We start from the raw sequence: 26,799 nt of genomic DNA on the forward strand, positions 1-26,799 counted from the left end.
TTAGGACTTACTCCAGTCTTTAAGCGTTGTCTGTAAATACCAGAACGCTGATAAATCAAAAGAAGTGAAGTATAACCAGAGAATCCAGAAAACATGTATTCCTTTGAGAAATGATGACATTCTTACTCTCATTGCAAACAGAATTAATAAAAGCACAAACCAAATGTTCACTACATTAATTCATGCTTTACAATAATGTATATAAATACATGTTCATAGGATCCGCTGTATGTACACACATTTGAAGGTCAACATAAAAGCCTTAGTATCACTGCAGGCTTAAACACAGCACAGAGGCTTTTCATTCCCCACTGCTGTCCTTGTTTAGCATCTGCCCTTCTTACACACAGACAGCTGTCCTCCTTAGGCCAGTCATTAGAAAGATGGATCAAGCTTGGCATGTACTGAATAGAAGTGAATACTAAGTACAAAGCTGATGGAGCAACTGAGGCCAATTAATTTCTAAGTCTGTTTTGCATTTTGTTGCTTGTTATCATTCACATATCTGTCTTGGTGACTAATGTTCCCTCATTCTTACATCCACGGCACCGACTAAAAGTTAACTGGTTTTTGCCCAGTCTTACTTATCATGTATATCAGGGATGGGCAACTCTGTCCCAGCAGGGGCCACCAAAATGTGATTGGATCTGATCCAAGGGCCACCTTATCAATATTTATGTCAACATTAGAATGATTTTAGTCATTTTGTGTGCTATTGTTGTAATTTTGTGTATTTTTCAGCATTTACGTTGTTGATTTCTGCGTTTTTGGGGTCACTTGCTGTATTTGATTGTTGTTTTCTGTATTTCCCTGTCATTTTATGTATATTTGTTGACAGTTTGCGTGTCTTTGGTGCTATTCTGTAATGTGTTGTTTGGTAGTCATTTTGTTTAAGTGGTTTTTGTGTGTATCCTAGTTGTCATTTTGTGAATTTTGCTGTCAATTTATCTGTTTTAGGAGTTATTATGTGTATTATGTTGGCCTTCATATTCCTTCCAACTTCTTGAAATACAATTTTTGGGGATTTGTTTTGAGGGACGCACAAAATTAGACCAAGGGTCACATGTGGCCCCTGGGGCCGCCAGTGGCCAATGTCTGATGTAAATGATGCAGACCAAAATTCAGTCCCTCTCTTAAGCTAAATAAAGCAAAACTAACCAGCTAATTACTCTGAGTCCATCACCTGCCCTCATTAAACTCATCAGTAGATTGGTTTCAATGAACATTTGCTCTGGTAGATTGACTTGAAGTGGAACTGCTAAGAGAGAACATGAGTCTCAGCACAAAAAAGGGCAAAATGATGATCTTTTAATGCGTTTTAGAGGAAATATCTTAGGAAAATGTTTTGGATGGATTCAGAGATGGATCAAAGGCCTTGGATTCAATGGATGGCTCCCTGGAAATTGTTTTAATATAAGTGATTTAAATAGGAAGTTACATTTTCACAGTAAAAAGAAATAGCTGTGTTCAGTGTTCTGGTACAACCTTAAAACTATATATAATGCTGTAAAGAGTTCAGTTTTGATTGTCAGAACAAAAGGGGTTAAGGACCCAAACTTTCAGAATTGTAACCTGGCAGGACAGGTGTCGAGTGTGAGTACCAAACTAAAGTATGATGATGACATGTACAGGCAATGTCGAGTGTTATATGCTCTATATATGGCCAATATGTTGGCAAGAACATTTTCAATGTGCTCAGAAAGTGTAAAAAGACATATCTTTATAGCTTACTATACTCTTCTTTATACTATCCCTTTGTTACCCCCTTCAAAAAGGCTTGTTTAGTTATGCTCCTATAATGACTCCATGAGGATACTGTTTAAAAAGCTTCAATGGACCAGTGCAAGTTAGTTATTTAGCACTTTTGAGGCTCTTATGAGAAACTCTTTTCCAGCAGTTGACCAATCCATGTCAAAGTTCATCATCTTTGTGGCGACATTGGTACAGTTGTCTCTTATAGGAACTGTTTTCATCTGCTTTATATACTGTAGAAGTGCTTTTATCTTGTTAATACTAATTGTGTCTTTGTTTTTCAAATGGACTCTGAGTCTGAAATAAAGGATGAGAATGATATCCACTTTCGGATCCAGCCTTCATCTTACACCCTGCCACTATGTGCTGGAGCATCTCAGAGCATCCTGGGTGTGATCTGCTGTGGTAGAGCCTGGTATCTATCTATGGCTCCAGTGTTCAGTGCCTGTCTGTTCGTCCAGCCTTTTCCAGCCACTGGTTGGTCTTCTTGATATCAGCCACTTCCTCTTTCAGAGGGTGGTATGCTCCATGGGGGTTTGGTTGTCCCTCCATGTTGCTTTCTCATCTACCATGTTGCCCTTGTCTGGTGATTGTCTGAGGCATTCACAGAGCAGCTTATCATGTTGAGAATCTTCTTGATGAACTCCTGGAGTTTGAATATTTAACTGGCTGTGATGCTCGCTCGTCCTCGACCTCCCACTTTTCTGCTTAAGGCTCAAACATACCTGGGTGTACATTTGCGGAGTGGAGCCAGCCGGGAGTCCGCCAGGCCTATTAAGTGCAAAGCTCAGATTTTACGACCACACGGACTTGTCCGCACACAAAACACTGCTCGGCATTGTATCGACCCACATTAACTGTAACACGGACACCTTTAAAAACGCTAACTCCAGCAAGTGCATTTTGTCTTCTTTTTTTAAAAATATGTTAAAGCTGATATCCAGGGGATGAAAAGAGAGGGAGAAAATTCAAACACGAACATCTCCACTTCCTCCCCCTGCCTCTGCCAATCTACCAGAAGCTACGCCTCTACTTATAACACAGCATAACAATGTTTAACACACCAACACACAGGTATTGTTTTTCACTAATAAAAAACTTATGGTAGTTTGATTAAAACATGTTTATTACCTGTCCATGAGAACTCGGGGTCCATTTGGAATCCTTTTAAAAGCAGCAAGTGCCTCTATCTTTGAAAAGCAGCTCCGAGATAAATTCTGTTGAGGTCAAACTTTGTACCCGGACTTTTCTTTTCTTTTTTAGTAGTTTGTATTTGCATAGGGGTTTATAGGACAAAGGCGGACTTATATACATTGACGAATATGAATAACCACCAGTAGTAGACCATAGTAAAAGACTAGCTCGGCATTTTGTCACATTTCAAAAGAAGCATACATAAACATAGATTTCTCAGAAACTCTGTCTCAGACAAGGTTTTCAAAGGATTTTTTAAAAATCTCCTGACATGATGTATCCCCCAAGATAAAAGCACATCACCTCTAAGGAAGACTGGCGGTTGACAGTCAAAAAATGTCAGAAAATAAAATTTCCTGGAAAAACCTTGTCTGAATAAACAAAACCTTAACATACCTTTAAAACAAGCCCAGGAGTACAAGGACTACAGAAGCCCTAAAGATTGTGGGAATTGTAGGATTTTAATGGAAACGACTACACGGCGGTGCACTCTAGTATGTAAGCTCTGAGGAGGACGGAGTATGCTGTGAGTATGTTTGAGCCTTTAGTGTATAGCCTCAGGGTGCAGGACTTGGGGTGGTATTTGGGTAGGATTTTTATCCAAAACTTAAGTCAGAAATCATTGAAGAAGTTACAACAGAAATAAATGCTTGTGACACGCAAGTTTGCTGAGACACATTTTTATCAATCAAATGACTTATTGATTTGCTTCAGATGAAGTTGATAATATGCCACATGTGACTGGGCAGTGGGATGAGGAGTTTACTTGGATTGACTCAGCATTCTTTTTCATAGAAAGTTTGTAGCCTTAATTCTAAGTCTTTGGGTAAGGCACATTTTACCCTATGTAACTCCCAATAAGGGACCAGCGCCTTTCTTTGCTATTACCACTCGTGTGTGTGCGTGTGTGTGTGTGTGTGTGCTCAACTTTAAAGTGATTTTTAACAATTTAATTGGTGACTAAAGTGCTAAAACATTTCAGTTAAATTATCATTTACCTCAGTGGCTAGAGGAATACAATTGTGGGTTGTTATTTGATAAGGGTTACTGAGCCTTTTTCCATTTTATATTTCACAGATAACACAAGTGAAGAAAACCTAAAATAAAACATTTGATTCTAGAAATGTGTTCAAATGTATTGGTGTATTGTATACGAGTTGTGATGAGGTTATCGCCATCTTTTGACATATATGCTTACTTTGTGTTTTCGTATTCAGACAATCCATGGCTAAAGCCCTTGAGCTCACTTTAAAGTTAGCAATGCGTTTCTTTCCCCATCAGGAGAGGTAATCACAGGAAGACAGAGAGGCATGCTAATATGGGCTGACTTTTTCAACTCCTCAAACCACAACCCTGCAAAAACTTCTGATGAGTCAGCAGGCGGCTGAGGGTGCTGCACAGTAGGGTAGTTGTGAGCAATGAAAGTGAAGTTACCAGATGAGTTGGGGAGGGAAAGTGTGGATGAGGACAAAGAGAAAAAAGATAAAGAAAAGCAAAGAATAGGCTGATAAACAGGGTCAACACTGAGGGGTGACTTTAGGCAGATGGATACACTCAATGACAGTATACTATCTACTATATACTATTAGTATGATTAGAATGGTGACCGTTCCCACTGAAGTATACTTCCAAGTTTCCCAAGATCCATTTCAAACCTACAACGATAAAAACTTTGTCACCTTTGAAAGTTCTGAAAGCATTTTAAACAAGAGAGTAACCAAGTAGAATATCAACATGTGCTCATTTGATCCATACAACTTGCGAAAGCACATTTCATGCTGACATTTCGGAGGTTTTCAAATACCCTCCATTGTGCTACTGACTAAACTTTGGGTTAACTTAAAAAAAAAAAAGCCCCATTTACAAAAGCGTTGAAAACTAATGGAAGACAATAAGAGATGCTTTTGTTTTGAAATGGGGATGTTTGATTCTTAGCTTGAAGTTGGTCCCAGGACCATTTTACATTCCGCTCACAATGCATCATGGGTGGTTGAGTGTGACTAGTGTGCCCACCATGCATACTTAAAAAATGTCCCAATATAGTATACGTACATCCGTGTATTTCTTGCGTACTCTATATTTCCATAAAATCTAATTTTAACGCACTCAGTCTTAATAAGAGTAGTACGTTAGTATGCAATTTCAAACACAGCCAAAGTAAAGATTAAAAATATAGAAAGAGTCCCAGGAATGGAAGTGCAAGTGCTAGATCGATGAAAAGAAAAAAATGTGACGTTCAGAGGGGAATTCAATGAGCGTGTCATGTCTGAGCTTTGTTGGAGTGACATTCCTGCTGAGCTCAAATCCTTCTGTGCTGCCCTTCGGACACCAACACAACCTCCAGGAGGGGAGTATACGTGAGACGGGGACTCGTGAATGTTAATGCTTGTCTGAGGCTGAGCGAGCATTAAATCTCTGAGTTCAACTTTGGCTGTCCTCTGAGTTAATATTCAGGATAACCACAAGGGTAAAAGTTCCATCTTCCTGCTGAATGCAGGACTTCATTCAGACAAACGTATTCAGAAGAAAGACAAATGTACTTAAGTTCATAGGAAGCACCAGTTCAACAGTAAACAATCTACACAGTTACTCTTTGAGGATCAGTTAACCAAAGCTTAGATGAATGAATATGTTTACTGTATGGCTTTACGAGCTCTCACTGTTGAGTCAATAGCAGTGATTTGAAGATAAACAGAGGCAATGAGGCCCCAGTATGCATTAATTTGCTGCTTTCAGGAAATCCAATGCTGTTTAGCCAATCAGCAACCATCTGACCAGCTGTTCACACTTCATCAATCAGCCACTAGTTGTAAAGCCTGGCTGCGTCCGAATAGTCCTTCCTATCTCCTTTCCTATCCACTTTTCCTTAAAGAGGACATATGATGGTTTTAAATCCTTCCTTTTTACATATAAATCATACAGTTGTGGTCTATATAAAGCGGAACTGCAATGCTTGGGTCTGAATTCCTCATTATTATAGCTCCACAGGCCCCTTTTCTACCCTTTTCTGATGTGCTTCTGAGATCAACTCGTTTTGGTGCGGTCTCTTTAAATGCAAATGAGACACTCCATACCCCGCCCCCTCTTCAGGTGACACTCGGTTCAACTCCACCCTGCTCGGCCATTTTTGTAGTTTGATAGAAGAAATACGGTTATGTAGCGGCGCATAAACTTTTTATTCAGAGGTTATTTACAAAATGTCAACAACAGAAGACTTGTCCATCCATCCTTACATGTTCCAGCCAGAGTCGGACCCAGCGGAGCGAGATAAAACGAGTAATAAAAAGTTTATGCGCCGCTACATAACCGTATTTCTTCTATCAAACTACAAAAATGGCCGAGCAGGGTGGAGTTGAACCGAGTGTCACCTGAAGAGGGGGTGGGGTGTGGAGTGTCTCATTTGCATTTAAAGAGACCGCACCAAAACGAGTTGCTCTTAGAAGAACATCAGAAAAGGGGTAGAAAAGGGGCCTGTGGAGCTATAATAATGAGGAGTTCAGACCCAAGCATTGCAGTTCCGCTTTATATAGACCACAACTGTATGATTTATATGTAAAAAGGAAGGATTTAAAACCATGATATGTCCCCTTTAAGGGACTCACCAAACATCACACAGTTTTAACCCCCCGGATTGGATTGGAACTGATGACCTTCCGATTACAAGCTCACTTCTTTAACCATTTCGCCATCACCCCACCTTGCATCCGAAGCTACTGCTGAAAGAGTGAAATGCAGCAATAGCTGCATTTCCATTACCCTTGGAATTGCGCAAAATCTAAATAGTGCAATAAAAACTGGTAATGGAAACACCTAAATTTCGAAAAAAACACTAAAATATCGCTCAGAAGTTTTGACGCTTCCATGAGGAGGTTTTTAGGGCGTTTCGATATTGAAATGTGTCGCAAAAGCGCAATGGAAACACTTTTTCCGCAAATACACCTCACAGAACGTGACGTACATGATCATATGACGTACATGGTCACATGACCACTTCTTGCAGAGAAAACATAGCGCGGTACAAGTAAACAGAAGAGGAGATGGAGATATTTCTTAGCATTATACTTTAAATAATTAGTGCCACATTCGACGTGAAAAAACAAAAGAATACGGAGTGTTATAAAGTGTTATTGGAGCGTCCATCTTCCTGCAGAGAAGTCTCGCGGGATGAGATTTCAAGGGAGCTGCGACTCGAGGCTCCTGCCCAAAACAACCTTCAATGAAACACGTTCAAAGCGCAATTCTACTTTGTCGACATTTAGAAATAACGCTTTTATTTTGCAAAAATCTGTAATGGAATCCAGCTAGTGTTTCAGCACCGTTTATACCACATCTGTCAAACTCAAGACCCGGCAGCCAAATCTGGCACTTTTGAGCATTCAATGTGGCTTGCAGGAGAAAGTAAACATAACTTATTGTGTACATTTCCAAATAATCTCAGTCACACTAAATACACAAGTTCAATGAAACTCCACAATATTTGCAGGGCTCACAGTTTCTCCATGTTTACATAACATAATGGAAGACTATTTTTTCCCTCAAAATAAATAAGAAATTGTCACAAAATGAAGGAAATTTAATTGTAGATACTGCAGGGACTGATGTCTGTCACTTATTGCTTGGATATTGCCGATGACTTACACATTTTATTTATGATTTAAATGTGAAAGTACAAACTGGGCCACATTATTAGTATAAGTGCTTGATTTCCCACCTAAAATCCTTGGGCCACTTGAGATCAAACTGCTTTGTATTTGGCCACTGAACTAAATTTTGGTTTATTATTATTATTATTATTATTATTATTATTATTATTATTATTATTATTATTATTATTATTATTATTATTATTATTATTATACATCAAATAAAAGGAAGTCAACAAGAGAAAGCTTTTGTGATGTACACAGCCGCTGCTCACAGATCGAAGGCCACCAACGTGGAGCTAAATAAGTTTAGAACAAAACAATTACTCTTTTATTGTGTCCTTGTGTTAATATATTTTCTATGACCGTGGAAAGAGGAAGAGGAGCTGAACTCTTCCTACAGTTGAGAGTACAGTAGATGAGGTGACCCGAGCCTTGTTCAAAAAGGCAAGTAATCACTGTGCCTTCCCAAAATGTTGGAGAGATTTCAGAAGGCAGGAGGATAGTGGCTTTAAAAAAGAAGTTGCAAATGCTTTCACTTTTTTGAGCCCTTTTGCAGTTAATTTGTCTTTTAATGGATAAAAATAAATAAATAAAAACTTAATCATCAGTTTCATAACATACTATATGTGTCGTAACTATATCCGTAGCCTATTTTTTTCTTTTTCTTAGATAAGCGTAATATTTTAGCAATAATATCTGAGAAGCTTATATGTCCATTTTAAATTGTCTTCCTCTTTTAGTCTTTTGTTTGTCTTAAATTTAATATCTACAAATTGCAGCTAAAGATATTAACACCTAAAAGAATAAATGTTTTCAAGTTTTTATTTCAGTCTCATAGAACAATTATTTGTCCTTATTGCTGTCCAAAAAAATCATCACAAAGATAAAAAAAAAGCATTTTTAAGAGCTGCACTTTAAAAGTGTTTTATAAAGTGCAGCTCTTAAAAATGCTTTTGGTAATGTAAGGGAAGATATTTGGCAATAAATATTGCATGGTTTCTTTGGCAAAACATAGTAATATACCTATTCAAAAAGGAAAGAGAAGTTTCACTATGTCAATAAATGAGAAAACAAACAAACAAAACGACATGAAATGCTTCCACATCCATACATATTTGTACATTATGTCTTAATAGGAGATAGCCTCTATGGTGGTTGGAATGACCTGGGACAGTGGGTTACTTTGAACATCCCTGGACCTTGCAGAGCATAGAACTCTCAGAACCAGAACTTCCCTGACATCCACAGTCATCCTGTGCATTTGTATAATAGCCGCCCTGGGACTATTGCTGACATTTGTGCACATTCAGAAGAGTTAATTAATTTCCCAAAAAATCTGCCAACATTTGCAACAGTTAATCCTGTAGGAATATCAACACCAGAACAGCTAATCAGCCATAAATGTGTAATGATTCTTATCTCACCATGTTGCATCTCTGCTCTGTTTTGCAATTATACTTCAATTAAAGCCCAACAGTTTTAGGAATGAAAAAAACCCCAAACATAATTAGATAAAACTGAATCAGAAGTATCTGAACAAACATTACGGAGACAAATAACCACAACAAACACACTCATTAATTCCTAAAGGTAAAATATACATATATATATATATATATATATATATATATATATATATATATATATATATATTTATATATAAACACATGTTTTTAGAACAACATGGGAAAAGGTTGCTCAAAGAAAATACTGTACTTACAAGCATGAAGAAAGCAAGCAAACTCTATGCAATGACAGCAGGGTTAGGGTAAATTATAATTTTAATTGCGTAATTGATTATTAATTACAATTATGGCATAATAATCTATCTATAAAGCAAGGGATCTCTGTCTGTCTGTGACTCAAATATATCTGCGGTTCAGGGACAGACAGAGCTGAGACTTTCAACATGGCTGCTGCTTGGTTCAATGGTGTGCAACGTCCGATTTTTTGTTTTGACGCCCCACCCCCATGCCCCACGGGAGCGGACAATTTTTGGAACTGATGTTGACAGGTAGTCATGGTATCTCAGGATAAGTTAGAACATCTCAATATTGATAGGTAGTCATGGTAACTCAGGATAAGTTGGAACAGCTCTCTGCTTTCAGTGAAGTGTCTTGTGATAACATGTGTTATGAATTGGCACTATACTAATAAAGATTGATTAATTAGTGAAGTTATTTTGAGACGTAATGGCCCCTTTCAATGGCAAAAAAAAAAAAAAAAATTAAAATAAAATAAAAACAAGAATCAACAGAAGAAAGTTCATTTGTAGTTCTAACTCTCTCTTTCTCAGCAGGCTGCAGATGTATGCTAGCCTATATTACAGTGCTAAATATATACATACTTCCAACAGGCACTGCACTAGTAATTGTAATTGTAATTAAAATAAACTGTTGCTGTTTTCTAAATTAAATTATGATTGAGTTCAGATAATTGACTTTGTACTTGTAATTGCCATGAAAATTCTATAAAAATTATCAAGTATAATTTAACGCAAAACTGGTTGCGTGGGCCTGTTTATCGGTGCATGCTGCTTTAATTATTATTATTATTGTATTTATGGCCAAATGATCACATTGTTGAGGGCCTAAACACATTCAAAAACTCTTGAAAATTTGAACGCATATTAGGACTGGTGAAAAATGTGATATTTTGGGCGAATTCCACATGCGAATGGCAAAACGACTCAATAGCGCCCCCTTAAGAATTGTACAAAATTGACCCCAACCCTGTTTCATAGGCATCAAATGCAAGGCTTTCCTGTTGTGAAACAGTTTCCCTACTTTCTTCTAGTGTTGGAAAAATACTGTATATGCCATTGTGTATTTGCTTGCAGCCTTTTTTCATTCATCGTCAAGTGTAAAAGTGTGAGATAAATCTATAACCAGAACCAATCATCAGTATATTTAACCCAGCTGCCATGTAGAATAACAAGTAGCCGAAGAGCAAGAAAGAATTTGCATTAAAGTAAACATGAAACAGTTTTGTAATTGCAAACAGATCAGCTGTCTGTTATGAAGATTGGTTATTGTGTCACGTTCTGTTAGATGCTGGTGTAATTTGTGTAACAGGTTTTCAAAACGGCACGGTGACCTGCAAAATAGATTTGTTTGCTTTAACAGCACAGGGCGAATGCAATTACAATCACTGCAAATTGCAAAGTGTGTTTGGATTAAAATAAAGTGTCATGGAAAAAGAGACAAGAATTGTTCAGCATTGTTTTGATGTATATCTTTGGGGAGCGGATTTCTAAGAAATAGAATCAGCTCAAAGACATTTGGACAGAGGTGTAAAGAGTACTGAAGTCAAAAGTAGCTCAATTAAATAATACATAAAATAGAAGTTACTAGTTACTTTTACCCCCCTTGCATACAGTAAACCTCTCTTACACTTAAAAAGGAAGAGACCAAATCTTTCTTCAATTTATTTTCCACAAATTATTATTTTTTTAAATAAAATAACACCAAGGATTTAAATTCAAAATAAAAAAAACAATGATCACGCTCTAAATATAGCTACATTTATGAACTCTAAAACTGAGAAAAAAACCTTCATTCAATGCTGTTTTGGCGCCATGCATTACGCTTAATCTGATTGGTCGGCTTTGATGTGACGCATTTGTTTGTTGTCTGGTCATTTCTTTTTTTGTAGTTTCCGTTGATCATTTTCAAATAGTACCCATAAAAACAACTCAAACATGAGTACATGTAATGTAACCAGTTACTTTCACCTCTGCATTTACAGTTTTTCTCAGTCACTTTGGTGCTTTTCTTGGATCAGAATGAACTATTAATTCCACTTCCACAACATTTAGTCATTTGATTCACGTCATAGTAGCAATTTATCCTTCCTCTGAACAAATTGCAAATGCGTTTGGACATGTATCAGTTGCTTTCATACAATTATCTGCTATTTTATAACATTATCATTTGTTTATGTCATGTCAGTCAAAATAAACTATACTTATGAATGTTGAATAGTCGTTGCCAATAAAACTAATAGTCTTCATTTCATTCCTTGAGTCATTACAAATACATTTGTTGAACTTATTTTTCATTTTTTCCATTTTCTCCTAACTTGAACGAGGGATGATATTCGTTGTGATGTAGATGAAAATATGTGGTCAGACATACAGGAATGTCTGGATGTTCAGTTATAATATGTACTGTTACAGTGTATTGTTCACATTTGTGCACAGCTCTACCAAAAGGCTGTTTCTTATGTTTGCTCTAAATAGGTGACTGTAATGTATTTTTATTTGGCACAATGCTGTAGAATTGCAGAGCATATACAGTAAAAATGTGAAACGTACGTATTCAGTGTCTTGTATTCACTTACTCCCCTAACTACAGCAATGTGTAACTTTACTGTAGTTTTCAAATGACTGTACAAGTAGTGTATAGTGCTGTCTTGGGCATTTTTAGGTAGTGTCACTTAGTTCTGACCTTTTTTTTTTCATTGGAAAACAATGAGAGAATAAAGTGTCATAATGAAAACATGACAAAGTCATTTGACTATTTTGTTCATAAACAACGGTGTCAAGACTTCTCATTTTGATGACACTGGCAGTTTCATTGACATGAATACTTGATTTTGAGGAATGAACTATCCATTTTGAGCAAGTGACATGCTTTTGCAGGTTATCCACTAGGCTTTGGAGTTTGCACTAATTGTTTTGAGAAAAGCTGTGCAAATGTTAATAGTGACGTGAGAAAAACACCAAAGCGACTGAAAAAAACTGTAAGTAACACTAAAGAGTTTGATAACCTTCTACCAGTCAGATGTACGTGAACTAGTTTAGAAACAGTTAAATTCAATAATAAAAGTGAGTCTTAACTTGGTCATTTGAAAACGGAAATCTCTGCTTGTCTTTATCATTTTAAATGAAAGGAGTATGTGTGTCCGTGTGTGAGTGAGAGAGAGAGAGAGAGAGGTACAGGGTGGAAAATGTCATGTCTGTGGAACCAGCTTCATTGAAATTCTCAGGAGACAAATTGGAGAATTTTACACAACAAAACTGCACGTCCTGCTTCATTTAATGCCAAAGGAGCTCTGTGCAGCTCTCACTCAGTCCAATGTGGACAGTAGGGGGCACACGTACTTTGTTAGGAAACCTGCAAATTGTGAGATGCTTATTAGCACATGTAGAGTGGATGTGGAATGATGTGTGCATGATAGCATCACAGGAGGAGGAGAGTCAAACAGCTCTGTGGATGGCTGGTGTGGGAGAGAAGACACACACGTCTGACACATACAGTTAAAATGACGCTGCAAGGCTTGTACTCACAGTAGTCTGTGGTGGGAAAGTTGACTGGTGGGCTTCTGATGGATGGGGGCGGAGTCCTGCCGGTCGGCCTGAATGGCAGCTGGGCCGTGCTCGTCACCAGTGGTGGGAACTCTCCATTGGCTGAAAAGGAGAACAGTGCATTCCATTCAACAACGGCAGCGGTGATGTCATTTTTATGTGACACTGGGGAAGTAAATATAACGCTGTGTTTGAATAGTCTCTCCTATCTCCTGTCCTATCCATTTTTCCCTAACCTCCGGAAGTCTTCAAGTGGCAGCCATGATAAGGAACATTCCAATTCCCCTAAAGCTAAGGAAAGGAAGCTCAATGCTTCCTTCATAACCTCCTTTAGCCTAGGAAACACTGGTGCATCCTTTACTAAAGGAGACCAGATAATGCTGCCCCACAATTCCTTGCGGCAACAACACTTAAAGAGACCCGCTCATCCTGAGTGAGTTCACGAAAACTCACAAAAACAGAAAAAGGATGCATAGCGAGTAAATACCAATGCAATAATACACCTCGAACAACTTTAAAATATTCAATTCAATTCAATTCAATTTTATTTATATAGCGCAAATTACAACAATAGTCATCTCAATGCGCAAAAAATTGTTTGGTTAAAATAAGTGGGTCAGTATTTTTTACAATGTATCAGCAAACGAACATGTGTTTTGAGTGTGGAAGGAAATCTGGGTATGCAATGTAATAGAAAGCTTCTTAATTCAACTGTTTAATTAATTTATTAATCCACTAATGTTGTTGCAAGCTCCAAACTGCAAGCTTTAGTTGAACAAGTGTTGGTTGGTCAGTGTGATCAGTATTAACTCACTCAGTGCCATTGACGAGATAATTCATAATTTCAAATCCAAACGCTCAGTGCCATTGACGAGATAACTCGTCATTTGCATTTTTTCACGGGGATTACTAGTAAACACCCTGGTGGAGGTCCCTCATCAATATCTAAGCTGTGGGGTGTTGTAGTGACCAACTGTGCCCTGAAGATGGCAGCAGTGCACCTTTAGATGAGAGATTAGCCACTGATGCTACTCAGCAAAGCAGGAAGAAGCAGGAAAAAGAGAGATTATGGAGCTCCAGAGTGATATTGTGACGTATCCAGCAGCTCACAGCTCCACATACTAACAAAACATGTGTGGACCTGAGTGGATTATTGATAATGTTGTGATCGTGAGATAAAACCATCAACTAACCAGGCTAAGCGGATCATCACTACGTGTCGGGAGGAGGGGGGAGCCTGTGAGCCAGATAGCAAAATAATAGGTGACATGTAGGAGGTAGCAGCAGAGCTCAGAGTGAGAAAGGAAAGGAGTTTATGAGACAGAACATGGCGCTACGTACAGGGTTGACGTTCCCAGCAGCGCACACTCGACCAGAACATGTGTGGAACTCATGGATAATGTGGCGATGGTGAGATAAAACAATATAAAAAAACGGGGCATGTCCGGGAGGAAGAGGAAGTTGTGCAGACTGACGGGAAAGAAAGTTGGAGGAACGCCAAAATGCAGTAAGAAATCTATTCAACTCTGACATAGATAGCAAAATAATAATAATTTTGCCAACCAAAGAGCCCTGTCTCAGTGTTTTTTTTTTAAAAAAATATACATATATAAGGAAACAATGTTCAGATTTTAGAGTTATCACTAAAGCAAAAAAAAAAAAAATAGCTTAAAAGTCACTGACAGGGTTTTTTTTTTTTTTAGAAAAAAGGCTGTTTTCTCAGCTTTTTGCTCTGAAACTGAAGATTTGTGTAAAACTTGCTCTATTCAACAGCTGATTACAAAAAAACGAAACGAGCCAGAAACAAATGTATTTTGATGAAAGTAGAGGCTCCAATCTTTCAGAATCTGGTGTCAGATTTCAGATAGTCATAGTAGAAAATATTCTGTGGGTCTTTAAAATCAGTCAAAATGCTCAAAAACGGCTGGCACTGAGGGGGGTAGAAAATCTGAAAATGGCTGGCACTGAATGAGTTAAGGGTATTTAAAAGAAGGCGCCTTTAGTTGAGACACTTACAGGTGGATAATTGAGAATGGAAGCCAGTCGTTTATACAACGGGTTGTCAAAGTGTTCAAACTCAACATAGGACACAAACATTACAGAGCAATCAGTTAACAAAGCAGGACATAAAAAAAGAAAATTATCTAAACTAAAATAAGCAAAATTATAGCACAGCCCACAAATGTGATCGTATCTGATCCGAAGGCCACATAATTAATGTTAAGCTAAGCATTTAGATTGACTAATCAGAGCATTAATATAATTTTTTTTGTATTTTGGGAGTTTGTGTGTGTTTTCTAGAGTCATTATGTGTGTTTTTGTTCTTGTTTAGTGTGATTCTTGTAATTCTGTGTATTTTTCTGTCATTGTCTGCATTTTTTTGTCTATTTGTGCATTTCTTGGGACACTTTCTGTATTTTTGTTGTTGTTTTCTGTATTTCCCTGTCATTTTGTGTAGTTGTGTTACACAGTTTGTGTGTCTTGGGAGCTATTCTGTAATGTGTTGTTTTGTGTGTTGTTGTAGTCATTTTGTTTGTTTAAGTGGTTGTTGTGTCTGTCTTTGCTGCTGATTTCTGTGTTTTAGGAGTTATTTTGAGTAATATGTTGGGCTTCATGTTCCTTCTAACTTCTTGAATTAAAAACTGTGGGGGATTTGCTTTGGGGGCCTCAAAAAATTAGACTGAGGGCCAAGAAAACATCTCGTCGCAAATTAATGAAAGTTATGTATTTTGAGATCACTACAGTAAGTAGAAGGATGATTATAATACTGACACTTGAAGCCACACACTCAAAATCAAGTGTGTTCAAAAAAGATCAATCAAAAAAAGTTGGAAAATCACCCCCTGAGTATTTCATAGGCCATCATTTTTTTGCATGTGTGAGTGCGCCCGTGCAATCAAGCATGCAGCTGATCAGTCTGTGGTACGGCTGGGCTTTAATGGAAACTCAGCTCATCTTCCCCTGGACAGACAGCCTTTATATATTCTGTCAGGTTCAGGTAAGGTAAGTCCAATCCTTTCCTGTAAGCTCACAAACACCAGCAAACAAATTCAGCACAATTAAAGCAATAATAATTAAATTGATAAAAAATCAGCAGCTGCCAATGCCATTTTTTTTTTTTTTAAGATATAAACTTTATTGATCTCATGGGAAAGTTCCCTTTCGGAAATTAAGGTTCCAGCAAACAAAAAAAAAAAGCAAAGAGGCTTAGGTTTAGATAAAATATAAATATAGAATATACAGATATAATCTTAATTATTAATTTTAACAACAAGGAATAATAATAATAATAATAATAATAATAATAATAATAATAATAATAATAATAATAATAATAATAATAATAATAGGTTTTTGGACTTTCAGAGGTAAAAAATAACGTAAAAGTTGCGCAGTTTTGAAAGAATGTGAAAGTTTGAAAATCTGTTGCTTGTCTTTTCCACTAACAGTGTACTGTCTTTGATACTATTCTGTAAGTTTGATGCAATTCATCTTTGTTTAAATGCAAGTCAGAGAGATTCAACAGAATTTCCCCAAAGGTGACACCTTGCTACACAAGATTAATTCATCCTGTCCAGCATGGTTATTAACTACAGTCATCCCATTGTTTATTTTTTCCTTGCGGGGCATCATACAGTATTTGTGGGGTGGTATAGAGCAGTGGTTCTCAAACTTTTTTGGCTCGAGTACCCCCTTAGTCCAAGTACAATATTTTGCTCAAAAACACATAATGATGCATAATGATGGAATGAATGAGTAATAACACACATTTTAAAGAAAATCACTTTGTAAATAAGTTGAATGAAACATTATTTAGTGCCTCCTGATTAGATTCATTTTCTATAGTTTTTATCATTTCCTGTCACTCCCTCCTGTTACAATGTCACGGTCTGGGTTTACCTCCGTGCTGAGATTAAAACCCTAACCCTAACCTTAACATAATCCAATAAACAAATAAAACATGTGTCCGTTCATTTTTTTTAGCAAAAAATTATTTTCTGGTAGTGCGCATGTGCACGCTTGCGTATATACAATCTCAGTATGATATATGGACCAAGACTGACCCTTGTATTTTCAGTTCATGTTCTAATCAAGATAATTTCTATTGTAATTGTGTGTTTTTAGTGTCATTTTGTTGTTTGTTGTTTTTATTATTCTGAATATTATTCTCTCGGTGTCGTTTGGTTGTTTCTTGTGTAATTTTTTAAGTTTCTTCATAATTTTTTGTGTATTTTGTAGTAATTTTGTGTGTCGTTTCATGTGTTGCTGGTAATGGTATTTTTTTCTCTTAGTGTGTGTATTTGTAGTGTCATTTTGTGTACTTTGTTGTTGTTTGCCTGTTCTTTTTATTATTCAGTACATTTTTGTCTTATCTTGTGTGTTTTTGTTGTCATTTTGTGAGTCGCTGGTAATATCTAATGTGATAATCATTTTTACCTAAAAATACACTCATAATTTGTATATACCATACTGTCTTTCCTATGAGGGTTCTGTGTCGTACAGCACTAGAGTGGCAAACAGTTTGTTTGCACCGTAGCTGCCTGATAATCTCTACGAGGCTTACAGCAACAAAGGAGGATTTAAAGGTTTATAAGAATATTTTTTTGCTTACTTTCTTTGCTCTTTGAAGCCACAAATACTGGAAGAAGAAAAGAGGGGAAAAATATGTTATGGCTCTATGCACAACAAGAGAGCGACTGACGAGCAGATGCTGTTTTCAAGATGTTGGAGAATAATAGTTGAATACCAAGCAGGTGTCCAAAAAGTTTGAGAAAAGTTCCCCTATTTCAAACAACAACATATCATTTAGTGCATGTATTCAGTGACAAAACCAGACGTTTCATCTTTATCACACTAATCATTTTAGCATCACTCCCTCCTCTGAGTTCTAGCTTCTCCATTGCCTCAGGGTAAAGCCTCATCATGTCTGACAGTATGGTTGGAGACTTAAAGCATCTCAATGACAATTGCATGGCAGTGGTCCATGTGGTGTGGTGTGATCCCGTTAGCTTGGATTTGGCATTAACAAACTGACCCTAATACTCTTTTTGCTCAAGCTTAGATATTGGCTGTGCTGCATGGGGGCAATACATATCTTTAAAAAGCTGCATTAGCCCCAAATACACACCAAAGCTCTTGCACCGACTCTGGGGTTGACTCAGGTCTTTGCAGAAAATGTCATGAAGTAAAGAAATATAGCAATGCTGGCTTCAGAGTTTAAAGAGTCTCACCCAAGAGCTTACCTATAATCAGCCTGCCAAGAAAATCAATAGCTCATTCCATAGCTCTCTAATCATCAAATAAATATGAGTTTCTGCACTGTATAGGAGTTCAGATACACAGCTAGGATGATGTGCGGATGATGGATCACACACAGCAAACAAGTGACTCCAATGTGATCAACAGGAACAAAAGAGAAAGTAGCTAAATGTATCTCTCAGAAACAGGATGCATATTCACAAGTTCACCAGCCCTTTTAATACAATCCGCAGATTGCTGCATTGTTATTTTAAAACTGGGCTTTAAGCCTTTATTCGTCATGTATATATGTTGTTACACATTTATATTGAAATTTGTCCTCTGCAATTTGACCCATCCCTGGGGATTAATAAAGCATTCTGCAGAGTGATGGCACTATTAAAAAGCATTGGTATGCCAGTGCAAACAGAACCTCAGCGGGTCCACCATAGGGGCAGTCAATGCTCATTAGCCTAAAATACCTGAATCCTACCAGAGGCCATCCATTGTGTCACCATCCCTATTACCTCTGAGGAAAACCCTCAACAGAGAGGTTTTAGACTAGATGGAAAGGTAAGATTGATTAACTGTCCCAACATTCTAATTGTAGCAGGTTGAAAATATATATTTGTTTTAGATTTTAAATATCACCAAATCATGATTAATATTGTTTTTATATGGTTAAGAGGTGTTTTATTGCCAATATTTATGTATAACTGTTGTTTTCAAACTAAAGTGTTAATACCTGTAGTGTCACTTTTAAGGTGCGTTCACAACGAACGCAGCGCTGTAGTAGCTTCCATCGCCCCTGATGTATCGCTTGCACATAGTGGTGCTTTTTGGTCACTTCATCACTTTATCTCTCCAGTGACGCGATAACCAGAGAACAATGTGTGTGTGTGTGGGTGTGGGTGTGTGTGTTGAGCCAGTGACAGGGTAGAGAGAAAGAAAGAGAGGGTTGATCACTTCTTTTCCTTCTTCCTCTGCTTTTACGGTATAAATGATCAACTTACGGAGATATTAAAGGATGAGTTCACTCAGAATGTGTTATGATCAGTATAGTTACAGTTAACTGCTTTAGTTTTGCCCCGATAAATTGAGGAAGTTGTGTAGCCCAAGGAAGCAGAGAGGGGCTGCAGCCTCCGCTCTAAAGGACGAGAGATTTGTCACTTGAAGTTGCTTTAAAAGTTAACATTTTTCAACTTTGAGCGACAAGGTCGCGCTCGACCTCAACGCTCAAATTACACGAGTCGCGTCGCTTGAGGGGAGATAACTTGAGGTTGCGTCATTTACATTGATTTTAATGTAATCTAGTTGCTTCAGTCGCGTTTGGTGTGAACACACCTTAACTCACTCAATGCCATTGACGAGATAACTCGTCATTTGCATTTTTTCACGGGGATTACTAGAACACACCTTGGCGGAGGTCCCTCATCAATATCTAAGCTGTGGGGTGTTGTAGTGACCAACTGTACCCTAAAGATGGCAGTAGTGCACCTTTAGATGAAAGATTAGCCACTGATGCTACCATTAGCTGGGGAGGAGAAGCAGGAAAGAGTGAGATTATGGCGCTACAGAGTGATATTGTGACATATCCAGCAGCTCACAGCACCACATACTAACACAGAACATGTGTGGACATGAGTGGATTATTCATAATGTTGCGATCGTGAGATAAAACCATCAACTAACCGGGCCAAACGGGTCAGCGCTGCGTATCGAGAGGAAGAGGAAGTAATGTCTGCGTGATCGACGGGGGTTGGGTGGGCCTCAACTGTGAGTCAGATAGCAAAATAATAGGTGACATGTAGGTGGTAGCAGCGCACCTTTGGATGCAGAGCTCAGAGGGAGAGGAAAGGAGTTTACAAAGACAGAAAATTGTGCTACGAGAGATTATGTCAATGTTCCTACCAGCGCACAGCCGACCAGAGCATGTGTGAATTTTAGCGGATTATTGGAGTGTGGCGATGGTGAGATAAAAACGCTAAAAAAATGGGACAAGCAGTGACACTTTGCATATCCGGGAGGATGCGGAAGTTGCGTGTGTGCAGACTGATGGGAGAGAAACATGGTGGAACGTCAAAACACAGTAAGAAATCCATTCAACTCTGACCTCGATAGCAAAATAATAATAATTTTCTCATCAAAAGCCCGGTCTCAGTGTTTTTTTGTTTTTGTTTTATATAAGGAAACAATGTTCAGATATTAGAGTTGTCTAAAGCAAAAAAAAAAAATAGCTTTAAAGTTACTGACAGGGTTTTTTTTTTTTTTTTCAGAAAAAGGCTGTTTTCTCATCTTTTTGCTCTGAAACTAAAGGTTTGTGTCAAACTTGCTCTATTCAACGGCTGATTACAGTCATTATAGTCATAGTACAAAATATTCTGTGGGTCTTTAAAATCAGTCAAAATGCTCAAAAACGGCTGGCGCTGAGGGGGTTCCTTAAATATTTCAGTTCTTTGGCTACAATAATAATAAAGCTGACGATGATAGGGCTATATTATTAATACTCAGTGTTGGGAACGCTACTTTAAAAAAGTAATTAGTTATAGTTACTCACTACTTGTTCAAAAAAGTAACTGCGTTAGTAACTAAATTACTCTGTAATAAAAGTAACTCATTATCAAGGAAAGTAACTATTTGCGTTACTGTTAAAAAAAAAAAAGTTGCTCTATGTCAAAGAATTCGACATTTTTTAGATGCGTGTATCGTGAGGTGCTTCATTAAATTTGAGTTTACAACAGATGTGGACAAAGTCTTCACTCCTGGATATAATGAACACTTCACATACACGTTCTTGCTTTATGTCTATGGTACTGCTTACGTCTGTACAGCCAGTTCCAATCTTTTAAATTTGGCTTGAGTCAAATTATGACAAATAAAAACAATAAATAAAACATTTCCCCATTTAAAGTGTAAACAGGTTCCTCACAAACACAAATTAATTGAATACATCAACACTAGAATCTGTTTAAGTAATAACATGTACATGGGCTGATATTTTACGAAACATGTTTGTGCATATGGGTCACTCCATTTGTGATATTGTATATAATTTTTTTATTTCCTAATTTATAATGGAATTATTTTCTAAAAAAATAAAAAGCACATGAAAAGCAAAAATAACCACAATAGTGTTTTTACTGTTTATTATAAACAACTGCTAGTTTATTATATATCTGATAAGTTACATAAAGATGTGGTTGGTAAATATATCACTGATTTACTATAATTTAACCAGATCAAGCTTGATGTTTTAATAATAATATACTGAGAGCAGTACTAATGGGATATTCTGGCGTAATAATCACAATAGTTACATTACTGTCTACAGTTACATTACTATCTAATGGGACCAGCTTTGTCTGTGAACACGTGAGATAGAATTAAAATTACTGCGTTTCACAAGTTGGGCCTAATGAATAGTGACGGTAGTTTTATGCCAACATTTATTTCACATGACGTGTGACAAGTTAGCTTTTTTCCTTCCATAAAAGTGTTCAATCTGAGCATACAGTATGTACATCTGTGGCCCTTTGGGGTTTAATGACGGTGGTTAGCATTCGCTCTTAGCCCAGTCTTATGCGTCGGTGGGTTAGCTTAGCTTAGTTAGCTTTAGTCCTTTTTCCAGTTGATAAGTGTTGCTGCAGGTTCCTCTCGGTCACTGTGATTGTGGGAACTTTGAATGGAGCTGATGGCGGAACTTAGACTGGTTCATTTTGTTGGGTGGGTGTCTGGTCTGAACCAAGTAGCGGTGCGTGATGTATCGCTGCTCATCACAGCTTCAGGTAGACTGTGACGAGCAGAGCTACGTGTGAGCAGCGTGGACAGTGCTGAGCGCAGTGTATGCCCGCCTCTAAGCACACGGACACGCATGCAGAGGAAGTCTATGTCCTCCTCGACGGTGCCGCAAGTAACCAGTATTTAGTTAGAAGCTGTAAGTATTTCCATTACACTACTACGTTTCTCGAGATTGTAATCTCGTTACAGTTACTTATTAACGCGTTACACCCAACACTGATCACCACACATCCATACCATTTCTACATCTCACTGACTGGGGACAGGATGGCTCTGCACCAAATTGACCAATTCTTTGCACCAAATCCCATCCCATTGATGTATCATGCTGCTCAGGGATCAATCATGCTAATTAGACTCAATGATTGATTTTAAAAATAACATTTTGCTGAGCTCCTGCATCATCAAATAGCCTGACTGATAGTTGATACAAAGTGACAATGCCAAACAGGGCTTTGGGAAACAGATACCAGTTCCAGTATTGGAACCCGTCGTATGAAAAAGTTAGTAGGACAGGAAGTAGAATTCATCATCATCTGCTGTCTCTACTCGGGGAATATAAAATACAAATAGGTTTACAAATATCACCTGGAAAATGTCATCTCCTAAAATAACCAGCTCTGACCTAGTGAGGTAATGACTGCTTCAGTGTATAGCAACAGATATATTTGAATATTTTCAGCTAATAAAAGGCTTATCTGATTGGATTCAAGAGTTTAAGGGCAATTGTGCAAAGATCACATCAGTCGATGATAAACATATTAAGTCATCTCAAGGTGACACAACAAACATTCTCCGGGCCTGTAATTCTAAAAGTGTTTGGTAGATAAATAAATACCGACACGGCCATATTTTGTACTTTAAAGACTATGAGAGTATAATCAACTCTTTACAATGATAAAGTACATAAAGTTTAAATTGTGAACTGGTACCAAGTATTTATTCATCCTCTCCACATTAGTATGGGTCATTTTAGACTTTTGCCAAATTACAATTTAATAATTTTAAGTATTTTTTCTTTCCAAACAATATTTCATTTGTTTATCAGAAAGTTTATATGGAAAATGAGCCTAAGCATGAAATAAAAAACATTTAGGAAAAAAGTGTAATCCCTAAATTCATGAGAACTACTACAGTTAATTAAACTTTTTATGATGCAAATTTAAAACACTTTGGATGGGATAAAGGCAGTTTCTCACAGCTTACGATCTGTGTGGTGATTTGTGTTTAGTTTTCATGCTCATGTTTGCTATTTCTAGTGGTACTATGAGTTTTTATTTTTTGCTTGTAATCTAATGTGCGGGAGTTTAATCTGTGGAGTCTTTCTTAAGGCTCAAGCGGAGTCCGCACGAACTCCTTGCGAAGTCAGCGGGGCCCATTAAATGCAAAGCTCAGATTTTACTACCGCGCGTGTGTAAAGGAAGGAAGAAATAAATAGAATCCATAGTCATGGTCAAAAGCTAGGTTGGATAGTATTTTATATAGCCTATATTGCCACTTTGTGTATAGCAACACAGCATGTGTCCTTGCTTTTATAGGGGGCATTTAGTTATTCTTTGTGAACAATGTCTTACTTTTTAAGGAAAGATGCCAGTTTAACTGTGTGGACAATAACTTGTCCTATTGTTCATATAATGTTTTATAAAAGAAAAGGTCAATGAAATCAAGGATATTGAGGTAACACATCTGCTCGTGTGCATTTAGAAACCGTAATACCATCTCATATCAGGTTGATACATGTTAATACAGTCTGTAAAAAATGGTGTAGAAACTCTTAAGCTTAATATTTTTATATTTTTGTCAACTATATCCATAATATATTTAGTCGACAAATGTCAATCAGTCGGCTAAAACTTGACTGTTACTGAAATAGTCCTGAATAATGACTATATTTGACCTAAATTAACTTGCATTTTGATCAAAAGATTATAACTAAAACTAAATCAAAATGTGTTGTCAAAATTACAACTGGTTTGGTATGACAGTGGGATTAGTCATTTAAAAAAAAAATTGAACCACTGGTTCATTTGGTCAAAAATATGCAAGCTATTGGGCATTTTCAGCCAAATATCTGAAAACCCAATATCAAACAAATGGTTCACTTTCTGTGTCAGTGCATTCCTTTCAGTTAAATACTCTCCAAAGTTTTTATACATACACAGGAGCTACAAGCATGCGCCGTCACTTTCTTCCAGCCATCCTTCAAGAAGATCCCAAAGGGGATTGGCCAGTTTCAGGCTGTCTAAAACCAGCCAGTTGTTGCTTTCAGTTTTAACGGCTGACATCTGCTCTTACTTTGAAGGACCAGTCAGCCACTTTTAGTCTCAGGCTACAAAGAAATGTCCAACAAGTTCATCCTTTCCTTTGCCAGTAACTGTCAACGCTTGTTCTTTACAAAATGATTATAACTGCTGAAGATCCTCAATTCTCTGTATTTCTTTAGTGTCTGTCATTATTCATATCCATATTTTGGGTGTGGTCACCTTCCACCCAATCCCATAATGCAACGTGCCCCTGAAATGTTGGAATGTTCAATGGCCATGTAAAGGTAAAGGTAGAAAAGCTATTAAAAGGCCAGTATCATGCTTTTTTTTTGTTCTAAGAACAACATCAACATAGTATTTGAGGTTTATTTTCCCAGGTGATATAATGGCTGCTAAAAAGGAAACTGATTCAGATTATCTACGTATATACTGGATAATCTTCAGTATATACTGAAAATAAAGATATTAATTGTGGATAAATGATAAAGAGGGTCACTGGTTCGAATTTTCCTGGGCCATCACTGTGGGATGTTGAGCAAGGAACTCACATTTTTATGTATGGTAGGAGGAGCCAGGATTGTCAGGAGGAGGAGTTTCCACTTTGTGAGTCATAAGGCGAGGAAAATCCAATTGGCTCGTTTGGAGCTGACTTTTTACAAAATGTGGAATAGCAAGGAAGGGAGGAAACAGAACTTTTTCAGCTTTGACCCTCTGAAAGAAGCTTAAGGAATGTATATTGCTGTAGCAAAATTGTTATAAAGGGAAGTTTTCATAATAGTGCCCCTTTAAGGGGCAGTTTAAAATCACATTGACAAATGGATTATGTATTTTCCTAATATCGTGTAATTTTTCTCCTCTGCAGTGGTCATTATCAATCAAACGTCATCCAAGAAAATAGAAGCATTGAACCAGTGACAGGGTGAAGGACTGCCAAAGTGTATTGATACCAATGGGGTTGGAAGTCCTGGCCAGATATTCTGCTGAAGAAGCAAATGCTGGTTATTAAAGACATGTGTCAGCATTAAGCAATAATCAGAATGTTTTGTACTTTTGTTGAGTTTCTAGGTTGTTTGGTTGACACATTTACAGCTGTATATTACTGAGCACCAGGAACACCTCTAATAAAATAATCCTGAGAAATAGCAACCTGTACTCCCACATTTTAGTCAAAAACATTGACAGGGTCAATGTTGTAATCTACAAACCACCAAAAGGCTTCAAGCTCTACCCTGATGAAACATATTTCCCTTTCAGAGGGCCGCTCTCACTGTTTTATTTTCTCAGTGAGGCCACTTTAACTCAGCTCCATTCTGCCGCAGCCCTTTTTGTCAGAGGCATATCCATGCACTGAGACGCTCAGGCATTACTATTCCTGTCACAGCACGAACATGTTTCCTCAGATAGGCAAAGATGGAGAGACGAAGTGAACTCCTAACCTTTTTATCTTTATTCTTAGAGAGTTGTCAACTCACTGCTGTTTTGATATCCATAAACCATCTTAATTATAGCACAAAATATATGGAAAGGGGAAGAGATGTTTGACCTTTATAAGGCAGCAGTACAACGCAGAACACAAGCCTTTATCAATCAGCCAGCTACAAAATGGGAAAATAGAGTAGTTCTGACATTTCAGGGCAAGTCAAAGCTTTCTAAAGTGTCACAGAAATATAATCCTTTACCTATTCTTTTCATAATGTCTGATTAAGTTGTCCACAGGTTACTTATTTTGTAAAGATCAAACTGTTCAAAGAAGGTCACATATCAATTTGGAAATACTTCATATATAGTAAAAACACTGACACACTCAACTTGGTGCAGAGGCTGAACTGGGAGGTTGTGTTTTCTGCTCCAGGTTGATTTTCTTAGCAGTATTTTCCCTGTGTGTTAAATAAAGCAACACAAAGGGCCTCTGGGGCTAAATTATGCTGTAGGTCAGGGGTCACCAACATGGTGCCCAGGGGGCCCCAGGTAGCCCGCATGGACCATGTGAGGAGCTCCATCTAAAATCTGATTTACTTTTCAGGCTTCAAACTCACAAATAAAAATACATTTGAGAGATGTATTTAGTACTTAGTAGAGTTAAATACTGCTGATAAAGTATAAGTATTAAATTACCATCTTTAAATATTTATTTTCACTGAAACATTGTGACAAATGTTTTTAAATGTTGTATGGTCAGTGGTATGTTATATATATATATATATATATATATATATATATATATATATAAACATAATATATATAAATATAAACAATGCTTACTTTTTGTTTTATTTGTTGTTTTTTTTTTGCTTGACTTTTGATTTTAATGTTAATGTTTTTCTTTTTCCTGTATTCTGCTCAGTTTCAAAGTTTTGCTGTCTTGACCTTCCTTTATTTTGTCTTGACTTTATTTTTTTTTTTATTTTTATTTTTTTTTTTATCTTTAAAGTTTGAATGTTATATAGGGAGTCCTCTTCTTCAAGCCCCTTGAGGGTTTTTTGGGTTTTCCCTGGCATGCCTCTAAAGTGTATTGATTCATTAAAAAAATTAATGAATGGATTAATAAATATGAGACCATTTAGGTATTGATGCTGGTGTCAAATAACAGCAACATGTT

At 37.2% G+C, this 26,799-nt stretch overlaps 1 protein-coding gene across 1 annotated transcript in view; it reads right to left on the bottom strand.

The window, feature by feature from the left end:
- alk (ALK receptor tyrosine kinase) overlaps positions 1 to 26,799 on the bottom strand; it is a 763,155-nt gene that overhangs the window by 87,302 nt on the left and 649,054 nt on the right. The window contains exon 11 of the mRNA XM_028439062.1: positions 12,883 to 13,002. Within this exon, the coding sequence (XP_028294863.1) occupies positions 12,883 to 13,002 (120 nt within the window). The remainder of the gene's footprint in view (positions 1 to 12,882; positions 13,003 to 26,799) is intronic.

The sequence above is a fragment of the Gouania willdenowi genome, chromosome 22 (assembly GCF_900634775.1).
Source record: "Gouania willdenowi chromosome 22, fGouWil2.1, whole genome shotgun sequence".
NCBI classification, from domain to species: domain Eukaryota; kingdom Metazoa; phylum Chordata; class Actinopteri; order Blenniiformes; family Gobiesocidae; genus Gouania; species Gouania willdenowi.